The 17,358-nt window shown below is 37.3% G+C and overlaps 1 protein-coding gene across 5 annotated transcripts in view; it reads left to right on the top strand.

Annotated features, from left to right (window-relative positions):
* gak (cyclin G associated kinase) overlaps positions 1 to 8,977 on the top strand; it is a 60,378-nt gene extending 51,401 nt beyond the window's left edge. For 2 of the 5 annotated variants that reach the window (XM_067408345.1, XM_067408348.1), the window contains 8 exons: positions 1,172 to 1,591; positions 2,181 to 2,315; positions 2,886 to 3,026; positions 4,121 to 4,207; positions 4,302 to 4,562; positions 5,699 to 5,847; positions 5,929 to 6,105; positions 6,946 to 8,977. In XM_067408345.1, the coding sequence (XP_067264446.1) occupies positions 1,172 to 1,591; positions 2,181 to 2,315; positions 2,886 to 3,026; positions 4,121 to 4,207; positions 4,302 to 4,562; positions 5,699 to 5,847; positions 5,929 to 6,105; positions 6,946 to 7,047 (1,472 nt within the window). In that variant the 3' untranslated portion in view covers positions 7,048 to 8,977. Of the gene's footprint in view, positions 1 to 1,171; positions 1,592 to 2,180; positions 2,316 to 2,885; positions 3,027 to 4,120; positions 4,208 to 4,301; positions 4,563 to 5,680; positions 5,848 to 5,928; positions 6,106 to 6,945 lie in introns of all 5 variants that reach the window. The other 3 variants (XM_067408344.1, XM_067408346.1, XM_067408349.1) reach the window with 2 other exon arrangements.
* Positions 8,978 to 17,358: the final 8,381 nt, after the last annotated feature.

The raw sequence follows: 17,358 nt of genomic DNA, 5'->3' as shown, positions 1-17,358 counted from the left end.
CATCCAAAATAATCAATATCGAATCGAATCAGAATTGAATCACAAGCATGTGAATAGAAATCTAATTGAATCGTGAAAATTGGCAATACCGAGCCCTATTTGATTGCAATTTACCCGTGTCAATTAACCAGCAAAATACCGTAAGTGGCACATTCCATGAATGAGAATCCATGACCCATATATATATATATATATATATATATCAGCATTTATGGATATTATAAAATGGTTAGTTCCAGTCCTTGATTCTGATTGGTCAATAGTGTTTTATTTACAATAAAACACAGCTTTGACTGCTTTTATGTATCACTGCACAACACCCTTAGAAACATAAACATATGTTTGTTCTCATTGATACTGTTCACTGAAGTTTGTATTACCTGCATCTATGTAGCATTTTCGTTCATATTAAAAAAAAAAAAGAAAATCCACTTGAATGTCAGCTGCGATATCTTGTCCTTTTAACAGGTAAGGGGTTTTCCCATGCCCTGACAGTTCTAGTGTTCACATCAGTATCAGTCCTTTCAAAATATGTAATCGCTACTGACTGAATCGTTCAAACAGTCTTTGCCACCATCTGACTTTTCCTAGTTTGTTTTTAGTTGATCTCCCATGAGGTGAAGCATTCTGTTGCTAGTCACGATCAGGAACTACTTTTTCCAGCGGAAGGCTTTCAGTGATTTTAATTCATGAAAGTTACATCGATTATATACATATATTTGCTTTACAGGGTTAGTTCACCCAAAAATGAAATTTATGTTATTAATTTGTCATTATGTCACCCTCATGTCATTCCAAACCCGTAAGACACAAATTAAGATATTTTGATGAAATCAGAGAGGTTTTTTATCCTCTATTGAAAAAAACTAAATTACCATATTCAAGGTCCAAAAAAGTAGACATTGTTGTGTTGATTGTGTCTCATTATACTGAGCCGGCATTCGAACGTAAACACTGATGCTCAGCAACATAAATAGCTTAGCAGAATTACAGGGGAGAGATGAATTTGTTGAATAAAGTCTTGTTGCTTCATAACATTAAGGTTGAACCACTGTAGTCATTATCTTTTTTTTTTGAATGAGCAGCTGAAAGTACAACTTTAGACAAAGGAATTTGCCTTTATTATGATTTAAGCACTTAGTAGTCGTACTGTATTGTCGTGTATTTACAGATGGTGGACGGCAGTTCGATTGCTCTGACAGCCAATTGGATGACCAGGAGGATTTGAGTGGCGGCTCAGAGGAGGAGTCTGTGTCGTACTCCGCCCCCATTGACGGGACTCTGTCACGTGACACCAGTGAACCGCTCTTCGAAGCAGATTTCACAACCACACCACCTGACCCCCAACCCGACACAGAGGACCTGCTTGGCCTGAACTCTGACCCCTCTCCACCGGCCGATACCTCTCAGCCGGGCATTACTACGGGTTTGAAAAGTTCTGCTAGTAACAGTGATTTACTGAATGACCTGTTCGCCCCTCCATCCAATGCTGCGCCTCCAGCTGACACAGAAGACCTGCTGGGAGAAGGTACAGGAGAAGATCTGTTCTTCTCTAACACGTCCAGCCAACCGGCACCAACGGCTAATAAAGGTAGAAGACACTTTCTACAAGAGTGTTTAAATATAGTGTTCAGTCCCAAAAGATTGCAAGTTTGACACCTGAAAGGCGTGATTCACCTGTCATAATAAATACATATAATAATTTCTTTTTTTTCTTTTTTCTTTTTTTGTAATTTATTTATTTTTTATGAAACATACAGGGTAGGGGGAAAAAGTAGCAACATCAGCAATAAATTGAATTGAATTAAATTAAATTAAATTAAATTAAATTAAAAAGGGAGGTTAGTATTATTATTATTATTATTATTATTATTATTATTATTATTATTATTATGCCTTAGTATTATTTTCATTATTATATTACAGAAATTAAGAATCATCGACGAAAATAAAGAAAATACCGGATGCACTTATAATAAAATAATTTGACCAAAATGAGCCGTTTTCTTTATGCAGAATAAACTTTTTTTTTTCTTTTGGTGTTGGGGTAAATATCGACCGGACATATTCTTTGATATTTACCCCCATATTATTATTATCATTATTAATTTAGAAAAATATTTGTAAAAATTTTTTCTTCCCCTCAATTGTTCTAAATTACAATGACTTTCTTTCTGTAGACTTCTTTGACCCCTTTGGAGTGGGGTCAGCATCTTCAGGGTCAGATCTGTTTGGTGACCTCCTGGGGTCAGACGGTGGTAGTAGTGGCTTCAAAGCTCCGCCTCCTGCATCCAACTCTAGCCTTTTTAACCTCAGTGAGTTCTGCTCTGATTTTCATATGAATCAAGGCACTGTACTATCATTGTTTTATTATTTAAACAACAAAAAAAAGACAAAATATTTGTTGTTATTGAGAGCAATGTTTGTTTTGAGTTAAAGGATAGCTAACTCAAAAATGTTCCAAACCTGTATGAGTTTCTTTCTTCTGAACACAAAAGAAGATATTTTGAAGAATGTCTGTAACCAAACAGTTGATGAGCCCCATTGACTTCCATTGTATGGAGAAAAAAAATACGTCAATGGGGTCAATGGGGTCCATCAACTGTTTGGTCACTGACATTCTTCAAAATATCTTCTTTTGTGTTCAGCAGAAGAAAGAAACTCATACAGGTTTGGAACAACTTGAGGGTGAGTAAATGATGACAGAATTTTATTTTTGGGTGAACTATTTCTTCAAGCTAAGCCATTTATTTTGTATTTCTATTTTAAGTATAAATAAACTTTAGTTTGAGTTCTGTGTTGTTTTCAAAGTAAATGTCGGGGTGTCTGAAAGTGTTTTTCATAAAATATTTAATAAAATTCATATTTATAAAATATTTTGCCAGATAAGTTAGCAAGCGAGACTCCGAAGATGACATCATCAGCGAGTCAGCCTGATCTGTTAGGTGGGTGGGACAACTGGACCACAGGTGGAACCAGCACGACTATTAACATGACCACTGCTGCCAGCAAACCTACTATGAGTGGTATTCAGACATTCATTCATTTATTCAAATAACCAGACCTTAAATCAGTCAAAACAGTTACTTGGTTAAGATGGTAACACTTTACAATAAGGTCTAATTTGTTAATTTTGGTTAATGCATTAACTAACAATAATATCAGCATGAAAAGGAAATTGCAATAGTTTTTTTCCCTATAGTTTTTTATCCCCTATTGAAGTACATTCGAGTGAACTAGCTTCTCGACAAAAAAAAAGGAAGGGACTCCGATTTTGTTCATGTTGATTAGATGGTTGTGGTTTGCTATTGGTGGATCTCATGTGAGTGACAGGTTGTCCCGCCCTTGCGCCAGTAAACACATCATCAGTCAGAGATGTCAGTTATTTTGATTAAAGATTACGAGGGCACATTAATTTAAAAAAAAAAAATTAATATGTTGACAGATAAATCATTTATAATAAACACTGCAATATTTCATGAAAAATGTTAACTGTCCAATTTGATTTCATGGAGACTTTAACAAAGAAATACATTTTATTATAGTATTTAATAAAAAAAAAGTTCTTGTTCATGTTGGTATTGGTAACAGATATGCATGGAAGCTTGTTTCCACTATGAAATAAAAAACAAGGTAATTGCGTCTTTTTATCTCACAATTCTGACTTATTTCTCGCATTTGTACGTTTTTCTAACAATTATGATTTTTTTTTCTCTCAGAATTGCGAGTTATAAAGTCAGAATTGCGAGATGTGAAGTCGGAATTGCATGTTATAATGTAACTCAGAATTGTGAGAGAACAAATCACAAGTTTTTTATTTTTTTTATTTAGTGGCGGAAAGAAGCTTCCATAGTTAATGATAATCTCATATCTAAGATTAATAAATGCTAGATAATAGAAGTATTGTTAATTGTTTTTTCACGTTGATTAATGTATTTAAAGACTTAACAAATGAAACCTTTCTGTAAAGTGTTACCGTTAAATTTAACAATTATCCTGGTCATGCAATTAAACACTTCCTATGATTACCAGCCAATCAGCTAATAAGATTTTCTGGTTAATTGTTTGACTCATAAACCGTAACAAAAGTTTATTTTTGAACCCATCTTTCTTTGTGCAGCCTCAGGACTCTCATCTTTCTCCAAGGCCAAATCTCAGAGCTTTGACCCCTTCGCAGACCTGGGCAACCTGGGCGCAACATTACCTGGTATGTTTTACTGGTTAAAATGTCTTTACCCTTTTATCAGACTACTTTGTCAAATGTCATTCATATCATGTAACTAACATTGATTTTTGTCTAGGCTCGTCCAGTGCTGGTTTCTCTGGTTCAGGTTATAAAGCGGGTGGCCCAAAGGGTGGCCCAAAGAACTCAGGTCAGCAGTGGCAGCAGACTCCTCGGCCCTCATCTGGCCCAAACAAACCCTGGATGCCTCCAAACTCAGGGTCCAGGCAGCAAGCCCAGCCATCCAAACCAGTTGCCCAACCGACTAAACCAAACTACATTCCCAGCTTCAGTGTGATTGGTGGACGAGAAGAGAGGGGGATACGTGGACCGGCCTTTGGTAAGGCTTCTGAACAAATGCATGAAAGTTACAAACAAAAATGTGAACTTATGCCATTTTGCTAATAATTGTTTGAGCAAAAAACAAGATATTTAATTGTGTGTAATATAGCTGTTTTTGCATATTTCTACAAAATTACAAAGATCATGGCAAAAGAAGCAAATCTCTCTGACAGAAAACACTTGCCTGAAATGCCTCGTTTGTAGTCCTGCCATTATTTTGGTGACTTAAGGCCCTGATATACTCATGACTAGGGATGGGTATCTAGACCCTGTTCCAAATTTCCAAGAACCGGTGATTCGATAAGAAACGCGCATTTCGGTTCCACTTACGCTTATCTATTCCTGTGTGTGCCTTTTAATGTGATTTTAACCATTCAAGCACAAAAGACTCACGCACTGTTTTCCGTGCTGCATACACATTCAAAGCGAGCTCAGTTACGCACACGTGTAGCACAGACAACATCACGCAAGTCGTCTCGCGCCTGAATGGTTTAAAATAACTTTTTATGTGAGCGCTTTGGATGTGTGTGCGGCACGGAAACAGCACGTGAGTCGTCTCATGCTTGAATGGATCCATGTAGCTCTTAAAGTGACAGCAGCCTAACATTCCTGCTGCCATCTCTATAATAACACTAATCTATGGTGCCCCACACGACATTCAGGAAAAAAATAGTAGGCTAAATTGTGCGCGCAATTTAGTAATTCGTTCCATCAATTTTGAACAAATTAGTAAATCATGCGCATGATATATAAATTGAGGGAACAAATTAGTAAATTGCACGCATGATGTATAAATCGAGGGAACAAATTAGTAAATCATATAATTTTTTACCTTATTGGAATCGAAATTAGGAATTGATAAGAATCTGAATCGTTAAAATTCAAACAGTACCCCCCAACCCTATTCCCGGAACCGGAATCGTTAAGCGGAACTGGAACCGAAAAATTTCTTATGATTCCCAACCCTACTCTAGACGCAGTTCTTTTTTGTTCTTCGCTTGGGGATAAAAAGAAGTTTGAAATACCTGAGCAGCAGTATACTGTTAGTGAACATTCCAGTGCCGCCCACACTACTGAGAGCGGCATTTAGATGAATTGTCTGCTTTTGTTGTACAGAATCTTTCTGTCCTTTAGGTCCAAAGCCCAAAGTGAAGGAAGACGACTTTGAGGATCTTCTGTCCACACAAGGTTTTGGCTCCAAAAGTGACAGGAAGATGCCCAGAACTATTGCTGAGATGAGGAAGCAGGAGCTGTCTAAAGACATGGACCCTCTGAAACTTCAGGTATAGATGACTGTTTAGCACATATTTACTGGTGGATGTTTTTTGGACTTGATGATGCTGATTATGATGTTTGTATGTTAGATCTTAGATTGGATCGAGGGGAAGGAGCGGAACATCAGAGCGCTACTCTCCACACTGCACACGGTCCTGTGGGAGGGAGAAACCCGCTGGAAGCCCGTCAACATGGCAGATCTAGTCACACCTGACCAGGTGAAGAGGGTCTACAGGAAGGCTGTGCTTGTTGTCCACCCAGACAAGGTATGTGTCAACATTACAACAATGTTCAAAAAGCAAGAAAGTAAAAGACATATTTCATTTTGCATTTTATTTATTTGTTTATGTATTTGTTTTGTTTATTTATTGTTTGTCATTTATTTATTATTTATTTTTAAATTATTTATTTGTTTTCCTTTCATTGTCTTTTTTGTTGTTTTTTTTGTCAAAAAAATAATAAAGCGATATGTTGATTATTATTTAAAGCAATATGTGAATAGTGATATTTACATATTGCTTCAAATAATAATGAAATGAAATAAAATAATATGGATACAAATATTTATCGACAGTAATACAAATATTAATTAATACATTTTATATTTAATTAATATTAAGTATTGTTTTCATATCAGAAATGGTCATTTGGGGGGTTGTCAAGAAAATAATTAAAGCAATATAATTATGATTCATATATTAAGCAATATATTTTTAATTATTAAAACAATATATTAATAAATAGTATGGATACAAATGTTTGACAAAGTAAAAGTAAAAATGTCTTTTTTCCCCCCGAACATGCTCTTGACATATTTTGAGTTTCACTCTTAAACTGTTGACTAGAAGCAGTTTGAAGTTGCTTATTTTGATTAACGATACAGTCAAAAACATTATGAAAAAAAAAAAAAAACATTGATTAATTGTTCACTATAAATCCATTTACCTGCATTACAAAAATATATTTCGATTTTGATTTCATTCTGACTTAAATTCACCGCTGAAGAATTTCACTTTTGACATGTTCTGTTGGTGTAACTCTCATCTTTATGTCCAGGAAAGATAACGAAATGGAAAAATAATATTTTTTTTTCTCTGGTCTTCCAGGCTACAGGTCAGCCGTACGAGCAGTACGCTAAAATGATCTTCATGGAGCTGAGCGATGCCTGGTCCGAGTTCGAGAACCAAGGATCCAAAGCCCTGTTCTGAACGCGCTCAGTGAGCGTCTGCCAGGTGCAGCCTGCCCCCTTCAGGCAGCCTGAGGCACTGCACTCTCTCTCCACACACAGACACACTGCCACTGACAGTACACACACACACACACCATGGCTCTGAGAGAGAGGCAGATCAATCACAGGAAGAAAACAGACCTCTTTCTGTTTGGAGGCATGGACAGATCTCTTCCTGAACTACCACATGCTCTCCTGAGCGAAACCTGTAGCGTTGGATTTCTCCTCCTTCAAAAGGGGACCATGCTAGCATCCTTTTGGCATCTGTAGACGAAATAACCACATACGCACACACACACACACACCTGAGACAACAGTCTGTGTTTCGCACTTCTAAAGAGCTTGAAAACGGATGGTTTCTGGGATGAAGACAGACAAGATTATTGCGGATCTATTTTATGCCATCACACTCTGTCATTCTTTTGTTTTCACCTTTTTTGTTTTTCAATCAGTGTGGTTTGTCAATTACTGATGTAAATATTCACTCGACTCATGTGTGTTTGAGGGTGGATTGTGTTCATGTGAAGCTGAAGCAGAGAGTTTGGCTTCTGCGCTCCACGATGTGAAGTTTCTGTTGGACTTTTCACTTTTTTTCTTCAGTTTTATCATGTTTTCACTGATCTTCAAGTGTTAATTCTCTACAGACACCTTGTTGAAAGGGGCGTTTGTGTATTTGTGGGTTCAAGGCTCTTTTTTTGCAGTCCAAAGGGTATTCCAATGACCGAAAAGAAACTTAACATCAACAAAACCTCTGTGCTTTCCATATTTTTTTTTTCTCAAGGACCAATCAGAAATCTGTCTTATTTATTGTTTTGAAAGCTGTACATGGCTAATGGATGGATATATATAAAAAAGGACTAAAATTTATTGTAAACGATGAAACAAACAAGCTGAGCATTTTGCAAAACTAAAATCATTCCAAAGCCTCTACTAATATGAATGTGCTTTTTAAGATTATTGCTGGCAATTTGGAATGTAAATCTGTCTTCTTTTTTTTTTTTTTTTTGTATTCCTTGTACTATTATCCTATTTTCAATGTGTTAGCAAGCCTTCACAATATTTTATTTCCATAATCTCTTAATAATGACACTAGAAAGTTTGCACCAATCCCTCAGGTCATCAGGCCAAATTCAGATGCACCCATATCCAAATTAAAAAACGACTTAATAGACAGTTACTTTAGGGTGGAAATTAATTAGTGTTGTTTTAATATATAGACCTATAGCTTCCCATATTTTTTTGTTATAGAAAAAAACGAGGCCTCAAAGAAAATGCTGATTCATTTAGACTTGGTGAGTTGAGTTTCAAAACCTGCTGTATTTCTGAGATTATTCATGTACGAGGCTTGCAGCACAGGAGGCGATACAGTCAGACTGAACAAAACCAAATCCTTCATCTGTTACTGGTGTCCGAGAGCGTCCATCATGGAGTGAAAACATCTGCTGTTAAGTTGACTGATGGGCTGGTTCAGATTGTCAGTGATTTGGGAAGCGTTTCAGCTTATTCACCCTCCACCAAAGTCATAAACAGTCATAAATGTTTCAAACTGGAATTTGGCATTTCTGTTCAAAATCATTATTGGTTGTATTTAATGGGTTCTGATTGAATTGAATGGCTTTGTTCAGTCTAAATAAATTTCCTTATTCTTATTCTGTGAATATATACTTATCTTCCATGTAAGTATATGTAAGAAAATTACAATGCTGCTGTATTTTGGTGGAGAGTGAATATTTTCATAATGACACCTTTTCTTTTCCTTGCCCACTCAGCTTTTCTTTGAATGTCAAACTAGTTTCTCACCAGCTGTCTCCTACAATGGAGAACAAAATCATAACACCATGGTCTTAAAGATATTTTTGTCATATTTTCTTTTGACCAATAAACCATAATCATGGTTTGGGTTTAGATTGTCTCTTATTTTATTTTTAAGCAATAATCTGTATGTTACCTAATGATAAAAAATGTAAATATTTATCGCCCCCTAATATACCCTTAAATAGGGTACTATTACACTACAGTCATTTGTAGTGGTGCCCGAAACCATAGTGGGCATTATCGAATGCACTCATTCAATCCTATGATGCACCGCAATAACGAGTTGTGTACAACTGATGTACACAACCATAGACATATAAAATATTTCATGTCTTCAATGGCTAGAAAATACCCATAATCATGCCGAATGAATTCCCGCGTCTTGCCAGAAGATGGCGCCTGCAGCTGAATCATCCATCCATCCATTTTCCAAACCGCTGGTCCAATGTGGCTAAATCACAATATCACTCAGGTTGGTATAAATTCCTTTATAATTGATTATCAGATTGCTTAATTAAGATTTATACATGATAGTTTCCAAGAAAGAGTTCAAGATAAAGCTTTTCAATACTAATGGAGCTGCCAGTTGAGTTTGATTGACAGGGGATCTAACCAATCATACACCGAATCTGTCATTTTGTCCGACAAAGCAGTCAGGGGAGTTGGTAGATTAACATTGGTAAACTTGAACTTGAAAAATGATGTGTACTGATGTCTTTCTGGTAAAATGTAGTTCATTCATGTTTATTTGATGATAGTAACTAGTTAGAAGAGATGATCGGTTCATGAGTCGCTTGATCTGAGGCGCTATAGCGCATGTGTCTGTCACGACACATTGTGCCACAAAACAGTATTTATTGTTTAAATTTCTTTAAAAATTACAAAATTAAAAATTTCAGACTTTGTTTCATATCAAAAGTAACCTGCTCTGCCTCGTCTGTCGATGCGTTGTCAACTTCATCTTTGCTCTGCGTTGTATTTTTAACTGAGAGCAATATGGCTTGTCGGATATAGCAACAGTAACTAAAGGGGGCGGGCCTTCGTGAACAGTCAATTATTAAAGGTGCGATGTGTAAATTTTAGTGGAATCTAGCGGTGAGGTTGCTAACTGCAGCTAACGGCATGCACCCCTCCCTTTTGGAGAAGCTACAGTGGCCGCCTGGCCTGCACAAGATCCTGTGTGAAGCAATGAGGTTTCTTCTTACTTAAGAATGTTCTCTGCTTCTAATAAACCAGACGACTACTACTACTACATGGGTATTCAACGTAGTGACGATGCAAGCTGCCTCTAAAAACACATGATTTAGAAGAACAACAAAATAATAATTAAACGCGCATTGTAGAGTCCGTTTAGGGCTGCTGTAGATGGCGCATAATGGCGACTTGACATGGACCCGCGATGTACAAGATAAAAATGGCTCATTCTAAGGTAATAAAAACATAACGGTTCATTATGTAAGGTCTTTATACAACACTGAAAACATAGTTATGTTTATTATATTGCATTTCTATCAATAGATCCTCCCAAATTTTATACATTGCACCTTTAAATAGGGAACTATTTGGGGAAACAGCCATTTGTAGGTGTCCGAAACCATAGTGGACATTATCGAGTGCACTCATTCAATCCCACTCAACCACAGACTTATATAAAATATTTTATATGTCCATGCACTCAAAGGCTAGAAAATACCCATAATGCACGATGAGGCTGTGCCCATAGACATCATATAGCATATAATCCTATAGAGAGTATGCATCGACGTCACTTTCCCGCCGAAAACGCGCTCCCTGACTGGACTGAGTGGCGAAAGAACCTGCTGCATGACTGGATTTAATAGGAGAAACTGCGAAAACGAGAGTAAAACTAACGAATTACACTAAAGGTTGGAATTGAATGTGTTCCTTACAACTTGCCAAATAAACCTAATCCATGCTATTGACATGCAGCCAGGAGTCGTGTTTCCTGACATTTATATGCCTGATTTCGACGCCGGGGAAACACATAAAGCAAATCTGCCTGTGAATATTTTATATAACTAATATAGGTAGGTTTAAATCCGCCTAATCACTTATATCAATGTTATATCGTCATATTGTCCAGCCCTAAAACATAGTTTATAGTAGCTTATAGTTTTTGTCAGTGTTGTTTATTGAAAAACACCCAAATATGCAGAATATAAGATGGAAAATATTTAATTGATGATTTGTCAGCATAATATATAACAATACAATATACGGTATGATTTTACCTCAAAATCCAACAATTTGACACAAAATGATAACTGCAAAACATGTTTCTCTGCCTGGAGTCCAGCTGTTTCTGTTTTGAATTGCAGTGATCCATTTGCTTATTTTTTCTGTAGCTTTCTGTAGTTTTTAATACCTCAGGTTTTGTGTCAAAGCTATTTGTACAGTCAGTCGCAAAGCTCTTTCCGGTTTTGGATGTTTTTTGTCATAGACATCATATAGGTGTTTTGTGTGTTTTTCGCAACAGTTTGCGACATTGATGCTGAAAACCAATGCTGCCGCTCAGTCTTTTGCCACTCAGTGGGCGTGACCGCAGTCGTAACGGTCGACGGTGACGTCACGTGCATACCCATGTCTATGGTTGTGCCAATTATCCCTGCGTTCCATTCGGAAGGGCTCATCCCTATGCCCTAATCCCTTCAAAGGGCTTCCCCTCCTGAGTGAGAGCTTTGAAGGGATGAAGGGTGTAGGGGTCAAAAAAACCTCTTCTTTTGGAATGCACTTCTGCGTCATCTTAACGAGACAATCAAAGAGGAGTAGGCTAAATTGTGCAAGCTGCACCCTTTATTTAACGTTAGTTTATTTATTTATTTTAGGTTTATCGCATGTAGGCAATATTGTGTCTATGTATTTTAAACATTTGAATGGACTGATAAATGGAGCTGTAAAGTATTTTTGTTGAAGTACAATGTCATTTTGACCATAATAATGTACCAAATCTAACTTGTATAAATATTACAGTAGTATAGAAAAATACTATAGATACATTTATAGGTAAAATCGAACTCCTATAACGTCCATACCCATTCTGTGACGTCAAAGAACTTCCCTGTGCAAAGGATCATAGGTGCCCGAAGTGTCCATCAGTTGTACCCTTTAAAATCCTTCATTCCGAAGGGCCCTTCGAAGTAGCCAGTTTTGAGCACTTCGGTTTGGAACGACCCTTCAACATGGCGGCCATGATTATTTTCACTCCGAAGTGCCGTTCGGAGGGCGATATATCCCGTTTGGAACGCACCGTATGTCTGTATGGTGCCCTTCGCCTGGAGTTTGATTGACAAGCAATCTAACCAATCAGAAGGCCGAATCCACCATTTTGTCCGACAAAGCAGTCAGTAGTTAGAAGATTAACCTCGGTGGAGTTAAACTTGAAAAATTGTGTGTATTGACATCTTTCCGCCTTTGAAACAACATTCCTTCTCATGTTCATTCATAACTTAGTAGGAAGAGATGATCGGTTCACGAGCCTCTTCAGCTGAGGCGCTACAGCAGGGATGGACAACTCCGGTCCTGGAGGGCCAGTGTCCAGCAGAGTTTAGCTCCAACCCTAATCAAACACACCTGAACCAGCTAATCAAGGTCTTTAGGATTAGTAGCCAGATATATGCAAGTGAGTTTTTATCAGGAATGGAGATAAACTCTGCAGGACACTGGCCCTCCAGGACCGGAGTTGTCCATCCCTGCGCTACAGCAATCTGTCACGACCATGGTCACGACACATTAAAGAGCCACAAAACTGTTTTTATTGTTTGAATTTCTTAAATTGTATTTCTTACTGTTCCTGATACCTTCTTTCACAGTTTGAAAACTGGGACTTTGTTTAATATCATAAGTAACCTGCTCTGTCTTGTCTGTCGATGTGTTGTCAGTATCCTCTTCTTCCGAGATGTATTTTTCGCTGTGTGTGGCGTGACAGCGCCACGGCTTGTCGGACAAAGCAACAGTAACTAAGGGGGGCGGGTCTTTGCGAAGGGTCAATTCCCACGTCTCGCCAGAAGATGGCGCCCAAACAGCTGGTCCAATGTGGTTAAAGCACAATACCATACAATACCTTTTTTTTTAAGTTTATACAGTAGCTATGCTTGTTTCCAAGACAGAGTTCAAAGATCAATATTTTCAATAATACTGTAGCTGACAGTTTTCTGTTTTAAATGATTACTAAACCGCAAGCACAAAAGCAGGAGCCCTTCAGTTTTTGTGTGTGTGTTTTTTCCCTGTTGTAATTTTTTTATTCATTTATTTATTTATTTTTTGCGGCAGCCCAGATGGCGTTTTTACCCTAAAGGGACATGGTGGTAGAAAAAAAATGGGAAGGAAGGAAATTTTATGTGGTGGGATTTGGGATGGGAGGAATTTTTTTTTTCAAATCTATTACGTTCCCTCACAAAGATGTTTTGCGTTCCCACGCAAAGATGTTTGCGTTCCCTCGCAAAGTTATAATAGTTCCCTTTCTGTGAGCTCGGACAAACACTTCCTCTTTAATGTCCCGCTGGCTGGCAGTAGTGTTTCAGTTAGTAACATACATTAATAATGCGCACAAATAATGCACGGCTCAGAGTTTAAACTTGTTGGACTAAAAAATGAAGAAATGCAGTCAGTGCTTATGTCAAGCAGTTCAGTTGGCAATATATTCACAGATTCGAGCTTCCCAGATTAATAACTCGTGAGCTACTTCCAATCATAGTAACCTAGACAACAAGTTACAACAACCCAATTTTCCTTAAATGTGCTTTATAATAAATTGGTCTATGCAGGCGGAGGAAATACACGCCTGAAGGGACTATGGTCTTAAGGTTACTATGATTGGAAGTAGCTGCATTTGTGTTTTAACAAAGTTTAGCTCACAAGTTATTAATCCGGGAAGCTCGAATCTGTGAACATATTGCCAACTGAACTCCTTGACATAAGCACTGACTGCATTTCTTCATTTTTGAGTCCAACAAACTCTATGAGCCGTGCATTATTTGTGTGCATTATTAATGTTACTAACTGAAACACTACTGCCAGCCAGCAGGACATTAAAGAGGAAGTGTTTGTCCGAGCTCACAGCAAGGGAACGATTACTTTGCGAGGGAACGCAAAACATCTTTGCGAGGGAACCCAATCTTTGCAAGGGAATGCAATCTTTGCGAGGGCACGCAAAACATGTTTGCGAGGGAATGCAATCTTTGCGAGGGAACTCAAAAGATTTGAAAAAAAAAATTCCTCCCATCCCAAATTTTTTTTCCACCACCACATAAAATTTCCTTCCTTCCCATTTTTTTTTTCTACCACCATGTCCCTTTAGGGGCTCCGTACATGTTTTTGTAGGCCAATCCGGAAGTTAGCGCGCACGGGTTCCCTCGATCAAAAGCATATGCATTTTTCCCATAGACTTATTTTTTTTTATTAAAAAAGGGCTTAAAAATAAGCTCTGTGTTTAACAAAGGGTTATGACACTTCCCAGCCGGCACATGACCGACCTTTGAACCTTTGAAATGTGGTTTAAATAAGGTCAGTTGTTGTTTCAACGGTGAAACAACATTGATATAACGTTGAATGCTAAACGGTTGAAGTCCAGTCAACACATGACCGAAATTCGACGTTGAAATATGGTTGAAGTAACGTCAGTTGATGTTTCTACAGTGAAACAATTAGGCCTATTAAATGTAAAATGGTTGAAATGGGTTAAGAAAATCACTTATAAATCAATGCTGAAATAAGCTAGTATAGCTGATATTATATTATATTAGACTATACCTTAAAATGTGTCGATTTAGGCCTATTTTGCACTTCTGTGTCAGTTTGTTGGTATGTCGATATTTCAGAAAATAGAAATTATATGCTCATTTTCATTTTTTGCGGTCTGAAGAGATGTCGCAGGATTACACGAGACTACCAAAATAGCAAACACCAGAGCCGTTGAAAAACTATTTGTCTTCGAAAAAGTCTGTTAGCATCTCAACCGTTTTCAGAAGCAGTTTCGAGTTTTATGAGCCCTTGTTTAATGAAAGTTTGGGCTTTTAATCGCATCTTTATGTGTAGATGAGATGTTATAATAGTTAAAGGTGCCCTAGATTGTTTTTTTTACAAGATGTAATATAAGTCCTAGGTGTCCCCTGAATGTGTCTGTGAAGTTTCAGCTCAAAATACCCCATAGATTTTTTTTTATTAATTTTTTTAGCTGCCTATTTTGGGGCATCATTAACTATGCACTGATTTTTTCAGCACGGCCCCTTTAAGAGATGCGCTTCCTCTGCCCCACGAGCTGTCGACTATATATACATTGCATAAACAAAGTTCACACAGCTAATATAACCCTCAAATGGATCTTTACAAGATGTTCGTCATGTATGCTGTATGCATGCTTCGAATTATGTGAGTAAAGTATTTATTTAGATGGTTACGTTTGATTCTGTGTTAGTTTGAGGCTATGCTCTGTGGCTAACGGGCTAAAGCTAACATTACACACTGTTGGAGAGATTTATAAAGAATGAAGTTGTGTTTATGAATTATACAGACTGCAATTGTTTAAAAAATTAACAAAACCAACGGTTCAAAAACAAAAATATAAAAGTGAGGAGAGCAACGTTATGCATTTTGCCGCCTTCTCCTGTGCATCGTTACTAAGCAACGTAGTAAACAGCTGCTGGTTTGATGACGCAAACGAACCGCGGGTCGGACCCAAATAATATAATGTGAACACAGTCCAGTGGGCGCAGGGGGAGGGGGGAGCAATCGAACTCGGGTTCGGTCCAGGTAATCGAACCAAGTGTGAAAGCACCCTCAAACAAATGAGATGTATATAAGGAGGAAACAATGGAGTTTGAAACTCACTGTATGTCATTTCCATGTACTGAACTCTTGTTATTTAACAATGCCAAGATAAATTCAATTTTTCATTCGAGGGCACCTGCTGGTAAATTGTTAATGGATGATAGTAAACTAATTTATTTAACCTACACGTTTTGTTTGTCAAGATAATCTTTACAAGTTAACACAACATTTATACATTTTGAAGCTTAAATAAAGTCATCAGATATAAAAAGCTAACAGTAGGCTATAAACGGACTACAGTACACGCTGTACAAACTTCCTCAAACTTTATTTAAAAAACAACTTTATTTAAAAACATGCTTGCTGATTATGATCTGCGCTGTGTATGAATACTTTTCCACTTTTTTCATGAGAAATGCTGTCCAAATGTCCTGTTTGTCATGATGACGTCTAAAGTCCCTGCCAAAGGAAGTAGTCCCTTTTAGCAACTTGTTAGCAACCGCCGTTTTTAAAACACAATAAAGGTTTTTAAAAAAATCACAAGCGGGTTATAACTGGTGTGTTTTATGTCATAGATCAAAACGTGAAAATATTTGGAGGCTTTGTTAACAACAGACTTTATTTCAGCCCATTCAAAAAACCCATAGACGTAGCTATATTATTTCTATGGTTAGAACCGTAAGTCCTAAAATGCTAACTCACTTCCGGGTTTTGCCTACAAAACCACGTCGTTTTCATTCACTCCTTCAAGTGGACTATATTAGTGGAGTATTGTAGGGAATGGTGAATGAGGGTATAGGGGGCGATTTGGAACACATGCGTGGTCTCAGGTTTTTTTTTTTTTTTTTTAATGCGTGGTCTCAGTTTCACGCAGCACCTCACATCATTTGTGTCAGAATGCGATCTGTGACATCATCATTGACCACAATGCTCTTATTATGAAACTAAAAACGTTTCCTAAGCTCTAAAGACCTACATAACCTACATCATTTACAACAAACATAATTTAACTTTAATCGAGAACTATTGAAAAATTATAATATAACTCAAACGTATAACGTACATAGGCTACAGCTTAAAAAGTATTAAGAATTTTAATCAATTAACGTTACCAATTCTATAGTTGAGCTAGAAGTCTGTCAGTGCTACCCATCTAAAATGGACTACAGTTAAATTTAAGACCATCATCCATGCAGCAAATCTCTTGATCACCAAACCTGTTCTAATCATCTCGGGATTTAACCGATCATATAAGGAAAATTGACAGGATCACATAAAGAGTTCGCTTGCTTGTTGATGGTCGACCGGCTGTTCGCGATGTGTGAAGTAAACTACTAAAGCAGGCATTAGGGCTTTAAAATAAAAGTCTCGTTGCAATGATATACAACGACCACTGGGGACAGTCACGAGTTACTTACTGAAGACTGCAGAATAAATAGAACCAGAGCATTTCCTCCCTCTTCATCTTTGGGAGCTAAATAGCTTTTAAATTGAAAGTTGTTCATGTTTAAAAACTATATATTCTGGTATATATCACTTTTAAAATCGTAAACGTAAAAATACATGTAGACATTTATCAGCCAGTTTTATCAAGTGACTCACAAATGAAAAATAAACACAAGACCAAACAATATTAGCACTACAAGACTAAATTTTAAGAGTAAAGCACAGTACAAACGCTGCAGCAAAA

The sequence above is a fragment of the Chanodichthys erythropterus genome, chromosome 13, assembly GCF_024489055.1.
Source record: "Chanodichthys erythropterus isolate Z2021 chromosome 13, ASM2448905v1, whole genome shotgun sequence".
NCBI lineage: Eukaryota > Metazoa > Chordata > Actinopteri > Cypriniformes > Xenocyprididae > Chanodichthys > Chanodichthys erythropterus.
Note: the sequence above shows the minus strand (reverse complement) of the source record. Positions and strands in the feature narration are given on the sequence as shown.